Source organism: Armigeres subalbatus, chromosome 2 (assembly GCF_024139115.2).
Source record: "Armigeres subalbatus isolate Guangzhou_Male chromosome 2, GZ_Asu_2, whole genome shotgun sequence".
Classification (NCBI taxonomy): Eukaryota; Metazoa; Arthropoda; class Insecta; order Diptera; family Culicidae; genus Armigeres; species Armigeres subalbatus.
In genome coordinates this window covers 89,927,894-89,945,568 of record NC_085140.1, presented here as the reverse complement: position 1 = coordinate 89,945,568, position 17,675 = coordinate 89,927,894, and the positions used below count along the sequence as shown (strand labels likewise).

Genomic DNA, 17,675 nt, shown 5'->3' with positions numbered 1-17,675 from the left:
TGGCAGGACGGTCTTGAAACCTTGTTTCTTAGAAGGAAGTGGAGAATTCAAAGACTCCCCCTTCCTCTTGTTTTTATTAATACTCATTGCTGAGCGTGGAGACGTGACCTTCTAAGAGGTTTTTTCCCAGAACGGTGTCCCTGCAGGATTACCACCGCTTGTCGGAATTTTACTTCCGCAAACGGGTCCAACGTAAAACGAAGGCACGGGTCCTTGCAAAGATCGTAACGGGATCAGTGGGTACAAATAGCGCTAAGAAGCACCGTTGAAATTAAAATAGCTTCGGGTAGTATTAAAAACTTCCTTCCGCAAAGAGAGAAAGAACCGCACAGCACGAAAGCACGATGCGGTCTGGGGCAATATTTGTGATGGCACATATCACACGACCTTCCTTCTGCCAAGCTCCCGTATGAAGGGGGAGGGAAGAATATCAGTGTGGAAGCTGATATATCTCCACTGGCAAAAGGAAGGTGGTTTGACTTGCTCATATGCCATCGCGTGCGGAAGGATTTGCTATCGACGAGTACTGTCTCCAAATTTCTAATATGACATCAGCATTTAGTCGAATAGGATTTTCATTGCACAGTTCTGTTTTCTCATTGCGTCCGTCTCGTCGCAACCAACTTGGCTGCCTCGGAGAGAACAAAGCAGAGAAAGGCACTGCTGCTGTACCGTCGACCAATAACAGCTGGATTGATGGATGCCCCACCAAGGGTAGTACACTAAATTAATGATTTCGTGTGTGTTACTTCTACGTGAAGTTAAACGATTTACAATGATATGGAAATGCTAATATCATCTTCCAAACTTGGACGTACATGTTCATGATAGCATTAGAGGCGAAAGTATAGAATTGATAGTTCCGTTAGGATACGGCAGGCATGAAGAATGTTTTTATAGAAGTCGATTTGAAAGCGAGCGGAGGGCAATATTTGTGATGGCACATATCACACGACCTTCCTTCTGCCAAGCTCCCGTATGAAGGGGGAGGGAAGAATATCAGAATATCATTGTAAATCGTTTAACTTCACGTAGAAGTAACACACACGAAATCATTAATTTAGTGTACTACCCTTGGTGGGGGCATCCATCAATCCAGCTGTTATTGGTCGACGGTACAGCAGCAGTGCCTTTCTCTGCTTTGTTCTCTCCGAGGCAGCCAAGTTGGTTGCGACGAGACGGACGCAATGAGAAAACAGAACTGTGCAATAAAAATCCTATTCGACTAAATGCTGATGTCATATTAGAAATTTGGAGACAGTACTCGTCGATAGCAAATCCTTCCGCACGCGATGGCATATGAGCAAGTCAAACCACCTTCCTTTTGCCAGTGGAGATATATCAGCTTCCACACTGATATTCTTCCCTCCCTTCATACGGGAGCTTGGCAGAAGGAAGGTCGTGATATGTGCCATCACAAATATTGCCCTCCGCTCGCTTTCAAATCGACTTCTATAAAAACATTCTTCATGCCTGCCGTATCCTAACGGAACTATCAATTCTATACTTTCGCCTCTAATGCTATCATGAACATGTACGTCCAAGTTTGGAAGATGATATTAGCATTTCCATATCATAAGAAACATTATAATTTCTTTTGGAACACAAAAATTTCACTAAGACTTCAAGTCTTACCAAACCCAAAGATTTTGTTTGAAGGTCAAGAATTCTGTTTAAAGTCTAAGGACCAAATCCAAGTACCAGAATTTTACAAAAAAAAACCTAAAATATGTTTAAGGTGTGCAAAAAACTGGCTCAAAATCTAAAGGTGACGAAAAATTCCGCTTTGAATAATAAAATTCAAAGATTTTGTTTGGTATACGATTTTACTCAAAATTCAAGATATTTGTTCGGATTCTATGGATCCACTTTGTCGGAATTCCAACGATTGCGATCACAATTTCGCTCGGTGCCTAAATATTTTTCACAGAACGCACAGATTTCATTTAAAATTCACAATTTACTGTTGCAATCGAAGAAATTCGTTCCGAATTCAGTAAATGGAGCCCCAAGTTCAAAGATTCCGTGACCAAATATAAAGATTCCGCTCCAAACCCAAAGATTTTGTTCGAAAACGACAAAAATCATTCGAAGTAACGAACGAACGAACGAACGTTAGAAACGATTTGAGAACCATGTAACAGTTTTCAATCAAAAAGAACAGACAAATTTTTTGATGCCGTAATTCGATCAAAGTCACAGTGTCAAGTTGCCAAAGCTGCTTTCTAGAAAACCGTTTATCTTTCACTGGTACTGTGATCGAAACATGAATTTGTTTCTGAATTTTGCATTTTGGTTGAACACAATTTTCGACTTTTTAACATTCAGTTGTACAACTATCGACCCGATTCCTATCGAACATGCTTTCTCAATAACACGTTCAATCTTTTCGTTCTGCTTATAATATATCTTCTTTCTTCCCTCAGTTCCCTAAGGGCTTAGCTACGTCAGACTAAAGCGTTGACTAAATTAAATCTCCCCCTAAAAGACTTAGACATTTTTCATAAAAAATAGAAAATTGTCAATAAAGGAATCAAATGACACAATTTTCCACTAATATTTTTTTCTTTTACAAGAAAATTAAGAACTTTCCACGAAAAAAATCAATAAATGGCAATAAAATATGAAAATTTACATTAAAAAATGTAAGAACCAATGAAACTGAGCATTATTTCATAAATGATCCCTTCGTTTAAGGTTCATGGAAATTTTTATCAATTGTTTTTTTTTTGTATTTTTTTTTTGTATTTCTTATAGAATTTTTTTTTTATTTTTTTATTGCTCTTTGTACAAAAAAATATTTATTTTATAGATTTTTTTTTAATTGTATAATGTTGATATTGATTTATTTATGGAAATTTTGTATTTTTTTGTGCAACATTTTGATTTATTTATGGAACAAATTTCTTTCTTCTTCTCCAATGGGTCAATGACGTCTCCCTACCCACTTTTCACAGTGAGAATTTAGAAATGAGGAGTAAGAAGAGAGATGTCTCACTACTCACTCCTCATTTCTCACTTTTCAAATGGCCTCTCGATCAAATAAGCCTTTCGGCCAAATGACCGTTTCGGCCAAATGACCTTTTCGGCCAAATAACCCTTTCAACTTAATGACCCTTTCGGCCAAATGACTTTCGGCCTCATGGTTTGTTCGGCCTAGTGACATTTGGCCAGATGGCTTTCGGCCGAGTGGGTTTCGGCCAAACGACCCTTTCCCCTTAAAGTATTAAGCTCGAAATAAAAAAAATCACTCGAAATCCAAAGATTTCCCTTAGAACCGAACGATTTAGTTTGGATTCCAATAATGTTGCTGGGGGTTTATTTTAAAATTCATGGATTTTATTACATATCGGAATTTTGACCAGAGCACATGGATTCCTTCCAATATCTAACGATTTCCCTTCTAGTTCACTTGGATTGACGAAGAACTGATTTTTCTTGGTCATGAAATCACCTCCGAAATAAAATACTGCCCATCTATTTTTCATTCTATTGCTTTCTTTCTGATGGGAAGAATAGAGGTGCTGAGAGATGACTAACCAATATATTCACGAGCATAAAACCTATCGATCCTATCAAATAGCCTCTTTTTGAATATAATAGAGACGTTCTTGTCAGAGCAATAATTCTGTCCTGCATTATTCGACTGAATGTCATGCAATTATCAGCCAATTGTAAATCATTCAGCTTTAAGTGTCCTTCCTGTACTTACCGCCACAGCTGTTTCCCCTCTCAACATCATCGCTGTCAGCAACTCGGTTCAGTGCAAACGAACTGAATTAAGGACCATATAGCTCTGATTTTGATTACGTGTGGTTGGTTGGAATTTCCTGATGGAAGCTTTCAACACCCGGTCCTGTCCCGGTAGAACCCTTACCCCGAGAAATTAGTTCGCTTACGGCCGAACGACATCAGAGGCTGATGGATTGCCTTGCAAGTGTATGCCAACCGGCTGGTTTCAGTCGAAAATGCTACGTTCGCTCAATCAGTTTCAGACTCGATTGCCGCTCGACTATGGTGTGTCACCGGCGCACGTTGGCGCAGTAAGGCGGTCCCATCAGAAATTTCATTCATGACATCGAGATGATTGGAACGATGTTGTGTCTTCTAGGAAAATGTGCTTCAGATTCTGCTGCACTGACTTTTCTCTGCAACCTCCGTATTGAAGCAGTGTAGCGTTCGTGTGCGCTTGAAGAAGATGATAATGCAATTCAACCGAGTTGGACCTGTCGGAAGACCTCCTCCGGGGCTTACATCTGCTGTTGCAGTAAGTGGATTAAATTGCACTGCTCCTACCGAAGAACATGTGTGCGACGTATGGTTGACAGAGCATAAAACAAACATACCGGGTACAAGGTTATTGGGAGCTTGATATCATTGGAGGGACGGAAAATGGAACTGTCGTAAGTAGTAGAGTATGTGAAACTGAAATAGCGGATTAGAGAATTTCATTCGCGTCCTTATATTTTTTTATAATTAGTTTCGGGGAATCGTAGTTTTCCTTATTAATAATGGAATTAGTTATTATGTCCGAGTATTATATCTTTTACGAGAATCACAGTAAGTTTCTATGGGAAAATACTTTTTTACTTGACAGTACCCTGGATTGGAATGGGAACTGATCTTGTCATCTGCTATCAACTTTTTGTATTTTCTCCTACACGTTTATAACCATTCTTTTTCAGATAAATTTCTCATTACCCTTGTCATTGACGAGGACCATAACACAGTCACATTCCTTTTAGTTTATCACAAAACAATTAAAAATTAATTATCTATCAACTGAATCAAACATTTACTTTCGTTTGCAGGTGGCCTGGATCAGGAAACGTGACTTGCATATCCTCACGACCGGCTCCTCGACCTACACTTCAGACCAACGATTTCAGGTACGTACAGCAACAAAATAAAAACGCCTGTCTAAACCGATTTTCACGAACAGACAAAAGCGCTGTCCACCCTTAAGCCTTGTTTTCCTATTAACTGTAAGTTGATCCTAAAAAAAAGGGTAGAATTTTTTTTAACAAAAACATCAAAAGGCGGTCGAAAAAAAATACATAAAAAATAAGAGCTCTCTCGAACTCCAACAATTCGGTCGTTAGAACTAGTTCCGTATACATTTTAAACTTGTTTATTAAAAATAAAAAAATACGATGAATATGACAAAAAAGCAATATCTGTTGAAAACCGGAAATCAATAGGAAGCATTTTCCTTCTCAAACAGGAACTTAGTTCATTATTGAACTATACATTTTAGTCTTTCGAAATGTGACTCAAAACGGTTCCAGGCTACTTCCCACTCACAATTGTCCGAGAAAGTTTATAATTACCTTCGCCGCGTTCGTTCCGTCGCTGTTCCCGGTTTGCCGTGTATCGAACGACCACACTTTTGCAACAGCCAGCGCTACTGTTGTCCTTTCGGATCTGTCGCCGCGCTACTGCGCTGCCCTCATTCATTCTGTCACTGACTGGCACGGAAAGGTGATTTATGTTGTCCCCATTTCTCCACCTCGTGCGCAAACATTTCGCACGTTGTTGATTGCAGGTGATACGGCCGGAAAACTCCATTAATTGGACGTTACAGATCAAGTATCCCCAGGTGCGGGACTCGGGCGTGTACGAGTGCCAGATCAACACCGAGCCGAAAATGTCGCTGTCCTACGAACTGAACGTGATTGGTAAGTGACGATTTGTAATGGCGTCTGTTTGTTTCGATGATTGTTTGTGTTCGTATATTTCGATTTATGGAATGGGCCAGTGGATGAATGTTTGTTAAAATGTGTAATATGGAAATGGTTCTATTTTTCGAGTCGTGAACCCTCATCGTGGACATACTTCAAAAACTTATATTGTAAAAAGCAACTCAGCACATTTCCATATTTGAACACATGCAATGTCCGAGCAGAAGAAAATAGCTCATTGAGTCTGTTCAATCACAGCAATATCGCTCCTTCTGGTAATTCTAATGAGATCCACAATTGGCATTAAATAGTGATCTCTATTTATCATGCGGTCATGATTCCTTATCACTGCCATCAAGTAGAGCAGTAAGAGAGATCGTTTCCAGTTCATTTGGAAAAACTTTCCTCCGAGTCTCGGTATCACTGTCGACATCGAGTAGTAGTTAGTATTCAACAGTGCGCTAGGTTGCTTCCAAATAGAGTTTGTCTTTCAAAACCTACCACGCAATAAATAATTTGAAGTCGAAGTAGATTAATTGAATATAACTGTATTGCTTTCATAAATTGAGCGTTTTCAGTCCGGAAAGCCGAAAGGCGAAAGCCATACAGTGTCCGAAGGATTCCGGTCCGGATGGTGAACACAATCGAAATTATGTATGTTTTTGATACCAATAACATGTGTCAGGGTTGAGAGGTGAAAAAACAAAAATTATAATAATTTAGTTCTGAATATACGTACACACGTATTAAATTTAAACAGTACTTCATGATAATGGAGCTGATTGTGATATTATTGCTTTTATTTTATACTTATTACTCAGCTGTATAAGCTAGTGCTTGACGAGAAATAAACTTAATTATACTTTATACATAAAAATAAACTTTATCGTCACCCATCATCATTTAAAACAAAATCATGCGCAACAACTGCCCATACAAAATACAAGTTGGGGAGATATGCTTGAAATGCGCCGGTTGGGTGAATTGCGCCACCACGTTTTCTTTTTTATTAACCCAAACTTTGTCTCAAAATCGTGAGCGGACGAAGCCAAAAAAACATCTGCAAGCCGTTACACAAAAAAACTTTGTCAAAATCTCTGTGTTTGAATTTTTAAAAATAAAATAATGTTTTGGCTCTTTTCGATGCAATTGCGGTGTTTACGTAAACAATACTTTTTTTCAGATACAAAAAATATGTTCTCCTTATTATAATTAGTCTAAAATATTGACTACCTTAAAATATAAGACTGCCACTAATCTTATGCAAAAGAGTGTGACTATTTCAGTGAAAATATTGGAATATTTTGATTATCATTTTTGGATGGCGCATATTGGCCAGCGTCGTTCATTTTGACTGAAAATACACTCTTTTGGAATAAAATCATTTTCTTGTAATATTGTTGGTTTTTCTTGAAAACTCTTGGACCATATAATGACTGACATGCTGGATTATTGATAAACACTTCGAAATTACACTGTTTCGGATGAAATGACTATTAAATTAAGAGATTTGCTTAGGGGGCGCATTTTGACCATCCTTCCCCTTCTACGTTGACTTCTAGGCAAGGTTATCGACTTTCGTCTCAATTTTCACGTTGTGGAAAACAATACTGAAGAGTGAAGACCTCATCAAAACAAATGTTTTCGGCCTTCAGTATCGTTTTCCACATCGTAAAAACTCGATAGCTTCTTTTTCTTTCTAGTAGATTCTGTTTGCTGCAGAGATCTGGGGGATAGCACCAGAGTCGATAACAGGGCGGCAATATGTCGCGTATCGCCCTCTAAGTGTATGGAACAAAGCTAAATGCTACTACGCTCAGAGCGCATCGCCACACGCTACCAATATCAGTAGATATATAGGAATCATCGGCTGCTGAAGAAACACAATTCGAAGAGAGAGTAGGGAAAAAACAGTTCAATATGCACCCCTTAAGCTTTTTCGATGTTTTCACCAATATAAACAAGAATACAGAACCATTTCAACGTGCAGATATGAATTTTACAAAACTGCTATTACCGTCTTCGGGGGTCACAATGGGTCAAAGGGGTGAGAATGGGTCTGGGTAATCGTTTTTACCGACAGTCTGAAGGTCCGATAGCAAAATCGTTCTAAAAGGTCTCTTATATTTTAATTTTCTAGCTCTTAGATACATTTGGCGAAGGGCCATTCGGCCGGATGCTATTTGGCAAAAGGCCACTAGGTCGAAAGTTGTTTGGCCGAATAAACCATTTGGCCGAACAGACCATGAGGCCTAAAGTCATTTTGCCGAAAAGGCCATTTTGCCGAATAAGTCATTTACTGAATAGGCCATTTGGCCGAATATGCCGTTTGGGCGAAAAGGCCATTTGGCCGAAAAGGTCATTTGGCCGGATAGGACATTTGGGCAAATATGTTATTTGACGCCTCACATCTCATTTTTTACTGTGAAAAGTGAGAAATAAGAAGTTGGAAGTGATGAGTGAGAAGAGAAGCGATAAGTAAGGAATGCGGGGTAAGAAGTGAGACGTCTTTATCTCATACTTCTCACTGTGAAAGCGAGTAATGCGAAGTGAGTAGCGAGACGTCCAACTTCGCACTAATCAATTTATACAGTGAGAAGTGAGAAATGAGGAATGGGAAGTGGGTAGTGAGACGTCACTACTCACTTCTCACCCCTCATTTCTTTCAACTCATTGTGAAAAGTGTTAAGTGCGAAGTGAGAAGTGAGACCTCTAACTACTCACTTTGTGCTTCTCACTTTTAGCAGTAAGAAGTGAGAAATGAGAAGTCTTCATTCCTTATTTCTCACTTCTCATCGTAAAAAGTTAGAAGTGAGACTTCGTGCTTCTCCTTTTCTATAATGAGAAGTGAGAAATGAGGAGTGAGAAGTGAGACGTTTCACTTTTCACTTCTCATTTCTCACTTCTCATTATTAAAAAGGGATTAGTGAGAAGTGGGACGTCTCACTTCACACTTGGCACTACTCACTTTTCACAGCAAGAAGTGAGAAATGAAGAGTGAAAAGTAAGTCGTCTTACTTCTCATTCCTCATTTCTCATTGTGAAAAGTGAGAAGTGAGAAGTGAGTACTAAGGCGTCTCACTTCTCACTTCACACTACTCTCTTTTCACAGTGAGAAGTCAGAAATACGTAGTGAGAAGTCAGACGCCTCAATTTCACAACTAATTTTTCACTTCTCAAATAATATATTCGGCCAAATGACTTATTTGGCCATATAACCTATTCCATCAAATCACCTGTGCGGCTGGATGACCTGTTCGGATAAATGACTTTCGGCCAAATGGCTTTCCAAACGACCCTTCTCCGATATATTTTATCGGTTCTACGAGCATTCTAAGCAGTCGAAACAGTGATCCATTCTCACCCTCATTTTTATATGTTTTGAAAATGGGGCTGGAGAAAAATGAAATAATGGTGAACGCATGGTTGTTCGTTTATCTTAGCTGATTGAACAAAAATCTCACCAGTGAGGTGAGAAAATTGCAAATCGTTGAATATTAGTTAAAATTAACCGATTTTGCTCAAACTTTTCACTGCAATTCGATTATCACTAATATTGAATTGTAACATGGTGTTATTTGTTAAGAAATGTCCTACAAAAGATCATCTTCTTCTACTTCTTCAAAAGATCATTAATGAGTTAAGGCATTTTGCCCCGTGGGTGCGCTTCGCGTTGTTCTCTCCTATGCATGAGTGTGATTGATCCACGAATTGTCACAGGCCGTTGGATCGTATCTATCGCATCATATTATATCTAGCCTATTGAAAGGTTTGGGGTTGATTCCACCTGTAGGAAAGAGATTTTTTTCGAATAATTGCATAAGTATTTTTTTTCGTCAAAACACATGTTTTCGGCCTCCAGTATTGTTTTCCACACAGTTGGTGAGAGGTTATTATTTATTTCAACAGAGGTCATTATTTTTTTATTTTAACAGATAACGTTTGGCCGGACAGATCATTTGACCGAATGTCGTTTGGCCGAATGGTTGAAAAATTATCCTTAATTTGCGAGTAATGAGAAGTGGATAGTGACTGTACATAAACTGTAAAGCGTAAAATAATGAATGAGATATTTCTTTCATCTCATATGAAATAAGACGTCAGAAAGGAGAAGTGGAAGAGGAGAAGTGAGAAGTGAGAAATAAGAAGTAAGAATTGAAGAATGAGATGTGGGAAATGAGAAGTAAAAAGTGAAAAAAGAGAAACGAGAAATGAGAAACGGGGAGTCAGAAGTGAGATGTGAGAAGTGTGAAATGAAAAATGAGAAGTGGGAACTGAGAAGTAAGAAGCGAAAAGTGAGATGTGGGTAGATAGAAAAGAGAAGTGAAAAGTAAGAAATAAGAAGTGATGATTGGGAAATGAGAAGCGAGAAGAGAGAAGTGAGATGTAAGAAGTGAGAAGTGGAAAATTTAATCCTCTTTCTTCTTTCTTCCTTATTTCATCTTCATTCTTTCTTACTTTCCTTCTCTTCATTTATTTTTCAGTCTTATTTTTTTTTCTTCTTTACTTCATCTTCACTTTTTCCTTTTCTTTCCTTCTTCCTCATTGATTTTACATTCTTCATTTTTTCTTCTTACTTCTTTTTTCTTCCTTCTTTCTTATTCTTTCTTCATCCTTTTCCTTCTTTCTTCCTTGGTCCTTTTTCCTTCTCCTTTTTCCTTCTTCATTGTTCTTTCTTTTTATTCTTCTTTTTCATGTTTCTTGTTCCTTATTTTCTATTCCTACTATTTTTTTTCTTCTTTCTTCCTTCGTCCTTCTTCCTTTTCCCTTTTTCCTTCTTGCTTCTTTCTTCCTTTTTTCTTCCTCCTTCTTTTTTCTTCTTTCTTCTTTCTTCCTTATTCCCTCTTGCTTTTTCCTTCTTCCTTATTCCTTATTTCACCTTCCCTCTTTCTTCTTTTCTTCTAGATTTTTTCTTTCTCCTTCTTCCTTCTTCTTTTCTTCTGCTCCTTTTCTTCTTCATTCTCCTTCTTTCTTCTGCTTTCTTCATTATTTCTTCATTCTTTCTTCTTTTTTCCTGTTTTCTTCCTTCTTACTTCTGAGCAGTTATCGAGCAAATAAGTACAGAGCGTGTGTTATTTGTCGCGAGGAGAAGAAAAAATGTCTATTCGGTGGAACATGCGCTTGTATTGCACCTTACTCAGGTCGAGACAATGTGATCTTCTATAACAGCGGTTCTCAACCTGGGGTACATGTACCCCTGGGGTTATCTTCGTCGGGCCCAGGGGGTACCTAGGAGAAAAATGCGCAATGGCGGATGAATACAATTTTAATCAAAACCTATTAGGAAAATTGTGATGATTTTGTATCTTTTTTTTGTCTTTGTTTTGTACATAATGAGCATAGTGATCAGTAAATTATGGCCTATTGAACCTTGCCCTCCACAAACAGCACAGTGAATGAAAGGCTGTGGACAAAAGATCAAAAGAACAAAACGTCGAGTAAACAGATTTCTGCAATCTGCCTGATGGAATCAGAATGTTAAATAATATGTTAAGAATATGCTTCTTAACTTATATCTAGTGTCTACAGATTCGGAAGCCTCCATTTGAAAGACAAGTTTTTTTTCGAATCAGTTGCTTCGTTGCAAGAGAATTGGAAGCGTCCTTCTACGCTATTTGGAAGCCTTCTTCCAAGCAGCTCGAAGGACACCTTTCAAGAGGCTCTGAGGACTCATTTCAAGAGGTTTGGGAAGGAAGGAAGGAAGAAACCATTTAAGAGTCTCGGCAACCTTCTTTCAAGAGCCTCGAAAGCCTACTTTTAAGAGGCCTGGAAGCCTCCTTTCAAGAGGCTTGGAAGGCACCTTTAAAGAGGCTCGAAATTCTTCTTTCAAGAGGCTTGAAACCATACTTTCAAAAGGCTCAGGAGCGCCCTTTCAAGATACTTAAAAGTCTCTTTTAAAGTGGTTTGAAAGCCGTATTTTGAAAATCTTGTATCGTAAAAAAAAGGTTGAGAACCGCTGTTCTATAGTTTGCAGTAGCCATCGAAGTTTTTGAAGACCGGGTTTACCTCTGCGTCTCCACAAAAATCACAGGAAAGATTATCAGTTAGTCGGCAGGCATCGTTGGATTTTGATCCACTCTGATGAGCGATGCGACCATGCCATTTTTTACACAATGATTTAAACTAACTATGATTCGGCCGAACAAAGCAGAACTAACTCACTACCTGCACACCGAGCAGGAACACGATCAAATGCGTATCAAATGATTTATTTTTTGTCCGCACAAACACAACGATACCAGATCGTTCGAAGATCCTATGAACCGAGCATGAACAAAACAGAACGACGCGCAGCACTCTGTACTTACACTCACGGCCAAAAGTTGGGGCTCACCCTCGAAAAATATACGCAAAAGTTTATGGCCGTATTTTCACCGTCTTACATCCGATTTCGGGTGTAAGTCCCTACTTTTGGCCGATGCACACCATGCACTTGAGTAAACATTTTGATTTTTAAAAATAAAACAAGATTTTTTCGACGAAATTTCATCAATGCATATCAAAGATTGGGTTCCATTCCGCTTTTTATTTCCAAATCTTGTGGACACAATTGTAAAAAAATCCATATTTTTACAACATAAATATAAGAAAATGTGTATCTTACATAGTACATACATAAAAAATTGTTAGTTGAAAATACCAGCTATGCCAGATCTACTCATACTCTTTGTATTGAGCTAAAAATACCCGAAATTGGATGTAAGACGGCGAAAATGCAGCCAAAAACTGTTGCCTATATTTTTCGAGGGTGAACCCAAACTTTCGACTGGGAGTGTATGTGTTTAATCTCAAAATCATAAAACTGATCAGTTTTGTTAAAGACTTCTCTTGGAAAGCTAAATATTAAATGATTTTCAAATAGTTAAATAAAGCCGCAAAAAATTGAGGGGTGTGGTGACAAATAAGTAATGAGTAGTGAGACGTCTCATTTTTTACACCTTATTTCTCTCTTTTCGAATGGCCTATTCGGCTAAATGACCTGTTCGACCAAATGACATGTTCGGTCAAATGACTTATTCAGCCAATGCAGAGCTTTTCGGCCAAATGGCATATTCGGCCTATGACCTATATGACCAAATGACTTATTCGGCCGAATGACTTTTGACCAAATGATCCTTCCCTGATTCTGCCTAATGTAGATTGTAAGGATTATTGTTTATTAAGTTCTAGCTGAACAATAGTCCAGCTTCTTTAAAATCTAACCGTAGTTGGCAATCAGAACTGGAATGTATTTTTTTTTCAAACAATTTTGTTAATGAGTTTGATACCATCAATGAACCAGAATGTTATCACGCTTTGCAAACACTTAATTAATTCATTAATGACAATAAAAGTGATTAGCATTGAATAACTAAACAAATCTTTATTACTTGAACTTTAAAATGTGCAAGTTCGATACTTTCCCGAAAAAAATGATCAGAGAAGGCATATGGTGTAATGAGAAAAGACGAAATATTTTTGTGGTACATGATAATTGAGTTTTTTGGAATTCGCTTTTTAATTTTTTGGCTTACGCCAATGGCTAACGATCGAGACCAAGTTTTTTTATTCAGTTGAACAAACCTACAACCGGAAAGAAACTGTGGCTCACACCGCTACCAACATGTAGGGCAACCTTAAAACGCAGTCTGCGCGCAAAAGTCAACGTAGGAAAATACAAAGTGGTTAAGTTGTCACCATAAATTTAGCAGCTGCCAAACGTGAGTTGCACGATAAATCAACTCAGTTTTAATTGAAATTACAAACCAGCAGCACACCGGATGCACACACACCAGCACAATCATGCGCACCGAAATGCTCAAAGTTTCATCTCTCGGCACTTTTCTCGGCTCAAAAAACAACTCCGCTAATGCCTTTCATCGTCATCGTCGTTCGGAGCACGGAAGTTGAAAAATACACATCCTACATCGGCGAGATATGATGGCGATGGGTCTACCGTTTGCTACTTATGAATACATGTGTGGGTTAGGGTGCTTCAACACATAAAAACAGACTACATTATTTCAAAAAAGGGTCTCAAAAGAGAGATTTTAGCTTTCAAATTATGCGTCTATAAAGTTTCATGTAAGATTTTATATATAATATATACCATATTTGTATTAAAATTTGACACTGATAGTTTTGAACATTTTATTGAACGAAGCAGTTTGAAAGGTAACTTTTCTAACGAATTATTATTTGATCACCCTAAGAATATTCTATTCCATCCCACAACCCTTGGGACACCGGAAAGTTGTCCGATGGTTGCCGTTTCGGTTGGAAAATTTCCGATCCACGTAAAATGGACTGTGAACATAGTTGGAAGCAAACCAGCAGCAATCATCACCGCCAACGTGGTTGTTGACGGGGGAAGTGGGCTGCCAGCAGATTCATTACGATTGACCGTTTGTGCGCCCACTATCAGAGTATTTTTCTAACCGGATTGCAAACTTCCCGATAAATGTTTACGATGACGATGGAGGTCACTTTTTTCCCATTCCTTGTAATATAAAAGCCCCATAAAAGTTGCATTGTTAATTATAATTTTTTATGGTGATCTGATCCGTTCGTGTGGGAAATTGCTTTCCAATGCAGCTAGGCTCCTGTCGATTGATGCTGACACAGGACATCGTTAATGAGCTTTTCTGCCGTTCGAGCTTCGCTTGGATCTGGCTTGCCGTAATGCAGACAAGAAAGCGAAATGCTGATAAACCACGTCAAACACTAAATCTCAGCGATTCAATTAACTTTTGTTCCTCGACCAGGCGGTGCAATCGTTAAATGGGACCGAAGCAGAGTGGATGCACTTTATGTGCAGTCTCATCCTGGTCTGTCCATGCTGCGGAGCTCTTTACAGTTCATTACACCGCAGACAGAGCTTTCTGATTTCAGCTCAAGGATCGAAGTGGAGCACGTTCTGTTTTGGAGTATGCAGAGCATGGGTTGATCCATACATGGGGCGGATTGAATTATAAGGAAAGACTGAATTTTTATAATATGCTTTTTAAATAAATACTGAATGTCTCTGGTAAAACAAAATTGAGCGCATCTTGAACCGTGTGAGGTTCAACGACAGAGATAGTTACGTCGCTTAGGTTCGATGCAACCTCTGTGCGTTGTGATTTAGCGGAAACCCAACCAATTTATATTCTGACAAAACCAACTCAAAGTCAAAATGTTTGATCGTATAAACCCAAACGAATACAGAGAAACATGAAATTCCGAAAACAAAGCTCCATCCTAGCTATGTACCGCAGAAAACACATCACACATATCGGCCAGAATTGATTATTTAGGATAGTGTCTTCTCAGAACTAGAAACAGAATGGATCTTTCCATCTTTTGAATTTTTGGGTTTAATTTCTTCCAATAGATTACCATCCTACCCACAGATAGTTATTACTAAAAAAAAGGGTTTTCGCTTTCAATTTATTCAACACCGACTTTCTACGAATGGATGAAACTGATACCAACGATCCTTTCATATCTGATAAACACTACCCACTGGGTTTTGTTTCATTTTAATTAACATTCGTTTCCATACCATAGTACTCAGACGCATCCGAAAATATTACCCCGAAAAACTTGACGGTTGGGTTATGCTGCTTTTGTAAGCTGGATCAAGAGCATCACGTAGAAAGGGTAGAAAACGCAAAACCACACAGACGGAATTATGCCGAAAACCGGTCAAAGAAAGGATGCGCAGCTTCACCATAGATGCTGGTCTGTAAATGCTCGACGCCAAAATGATAATTTCCATCGAAATTATTTGCACAAAACGTTACGGCAAACAATCATATTTGAAGTTCAATTTTTGTCGTTCACTGAAAGCCGCATTTCTTTACAGATACGATAAAGTTATGGCGAAAGTTCAATCTGATCCCATGACGGTAAATAGTACCCAAACGGAAATATATCCCCTTACCCTATTGCTTATTATGCTGTGAGGATTTTTCCGACTTTGATTGGTTTAGATGGAACAGAGTTCTGATTTCATTATCAGCTAATTTGAAATTACTCTCGGCATACCAGAAACGGACGAACCTCCACGGAATACATGAGCGTAAAATGGACTGGCTAATTGCTAATTAGGAAGCTTGTAGCGCAATAGAATTACCAAGAATTTTGGCTAAATCGGACATTCTCTTCCGGCGTGCTGATGACGAGTGAGCCTGTTGCCAGTACTTGGGGAGTCCTAAATGCCGGCAATTGTTACGATTGGGAAGTGAAACTTGTTTTCGTTATTACGCGAACTTCTAATCAATATAGGGAACTACTCAATTCGCTGAAAGTCAGGATTAGAGCGGAAAATATGTTTGCATCCAGTCCTGTTCTCCCGAGAATGATACTGACGTCAGTAGTTCGTTGGTGGAACGGAATGTACAAATAGGAAAACTAGGGTAAATAGTGGAGCCGACAACGGATTATTTTAGAATGAATGCTCATGGAAATCTTTTGTTGTTTCTACATTTGCAACCACCGCACAGTGTTTTCTAACCCAGGAATTCGTGATCGAAAATGTTTTGGCATTGAAAAGTTGATTTTAGAATCTCAGTGACTTCGGAGAAAAGTTTCAGTATGTTAAGCTCCATATTCTGGAAAAAAATTTTTTTTTGACTAATCCCCCTAAAAGTGAGATGGAAATTCTCTTTCCTCCAATTATGAAGATACATCATTGGTGTCTTCGAAAAAGTTGTAGAAAAAGTTTCTAGGAAAAATTTTGCTTTATAAACTTTATTTCTATCTGCTATAGAAGTCGAGATATGGGTCGTTATTTATGTACGACCACCAACAAACAGGTTTTTCACGATACTTTCGTCAATATATTTTTTAGATTTTTCAAATGTTTTACAAAGATGTCCGTCGCGATAAAAAAACATGAACCTTTCGAAGACAGTTTCTTCTTATTTTCAATATTGACAAAGTTATTGACGATTTTTTGTTCAAAAAAGATCATTTTGACATTAATTGCATACATGTAGGGGCAAAATGGGGCAGAATTTTATTTAGGTAATTGAAAGTATAACTCATGCACTAACGGTTGCATTGCAACATATATGTGACATAGCTTGACATAAGTGCCGTATGAACATCGTTTTCTTCTTCTTCTTGTCATATATAAAAAATGAATTGGTCTGTATTGTGCATAACTAAGAAACGGCTGGATAGATTTTCTTCATTTCTTCAGCAAATTTGTTTATCAATTTGTTTATTGTTTATGTTAAATCTCGACCAAAATTGGAAAAAATATGATAAATTGAAAATAAAATTGGTATGGAATTTTTAAAAACGTAGATCGCATTCTCGCCTACTGTGCAGGACAACGTCTGCAGGGTCATCTTTAGTCTTTACACTTACGCCAGACCTATGATTTAGCCAAATACAAAATTTTCTAAATGATTATGGATGGATGTTTTACAGAACTGACATGAATTTCAAATTCCGCGGGAAGAAACAACGCGTATTTAAAAAAAAATCATCAAAAAGTCACGTAAAAAGTGACCCCAGTGTGTTTTGGCAAATTGTATTATTTTAGAAATCACCATACAGCCAGGAATGCTGATGAGAGGAAATGCAGTATCGGGTAAATCAGTAATCTTTATTCAATGGAAACTATGGTTAGCGACGCCTCAAACATCATAAGTTTAAATATAATTTTATGAAAGCAATTCGAAGGTAGGGAGCGGGACCATTTAGGCAGCATCCCCTATTCCCGTCCTCAACGTTAATAACTCGACCGCGTTCCAACCAAATGGCTTGATTTTTTGTACATCACTACATCAGTAATTCGGTTGTAATGCGATAGAGTAATAAACGTTGCGGACGGAAATAGGGGGTGCTGCCCAAATGGTTATCTACCCTACTTGTTTTACCTATTTATTTTTCGAAATATCCCGGAATAATAAAAAGCCGGTTTGCTACGTCTAAAACATCACAATATTGCAAAACAGGTTAACAGAAAAGTGTTCCAAAAATTTTAGTTTATTTCTTTTCATTTAGAATTCTCTGGAAATA

General features: G+C 38.1%; 1 protein-coding gene across 1 annotated transcript in view; it reads left to right on the top strand.

Moving 5' to 3' along the window:
* Positions 1-17,675, top strand: part of LOC134209849 (zwei Ig domain protein zig-8-like) — a 374,125-nt gene that overhangs the window by 271,838 nt on the left and 84,612 nt on the right. The window contains exons 5-6 of the mRNA XM_062685871.1: positions 4,812-4,889; positions 5,546-5,678. Coding sequence (XP_062541855.1) covers positions 4,812-4,889; positions 5,546-5,678 — 211 coding nt within the window. The remainder of the gene's footprint in view (positions 1-4,811; positions 4,890-5,545; positions 5,679-17,675) is intronic.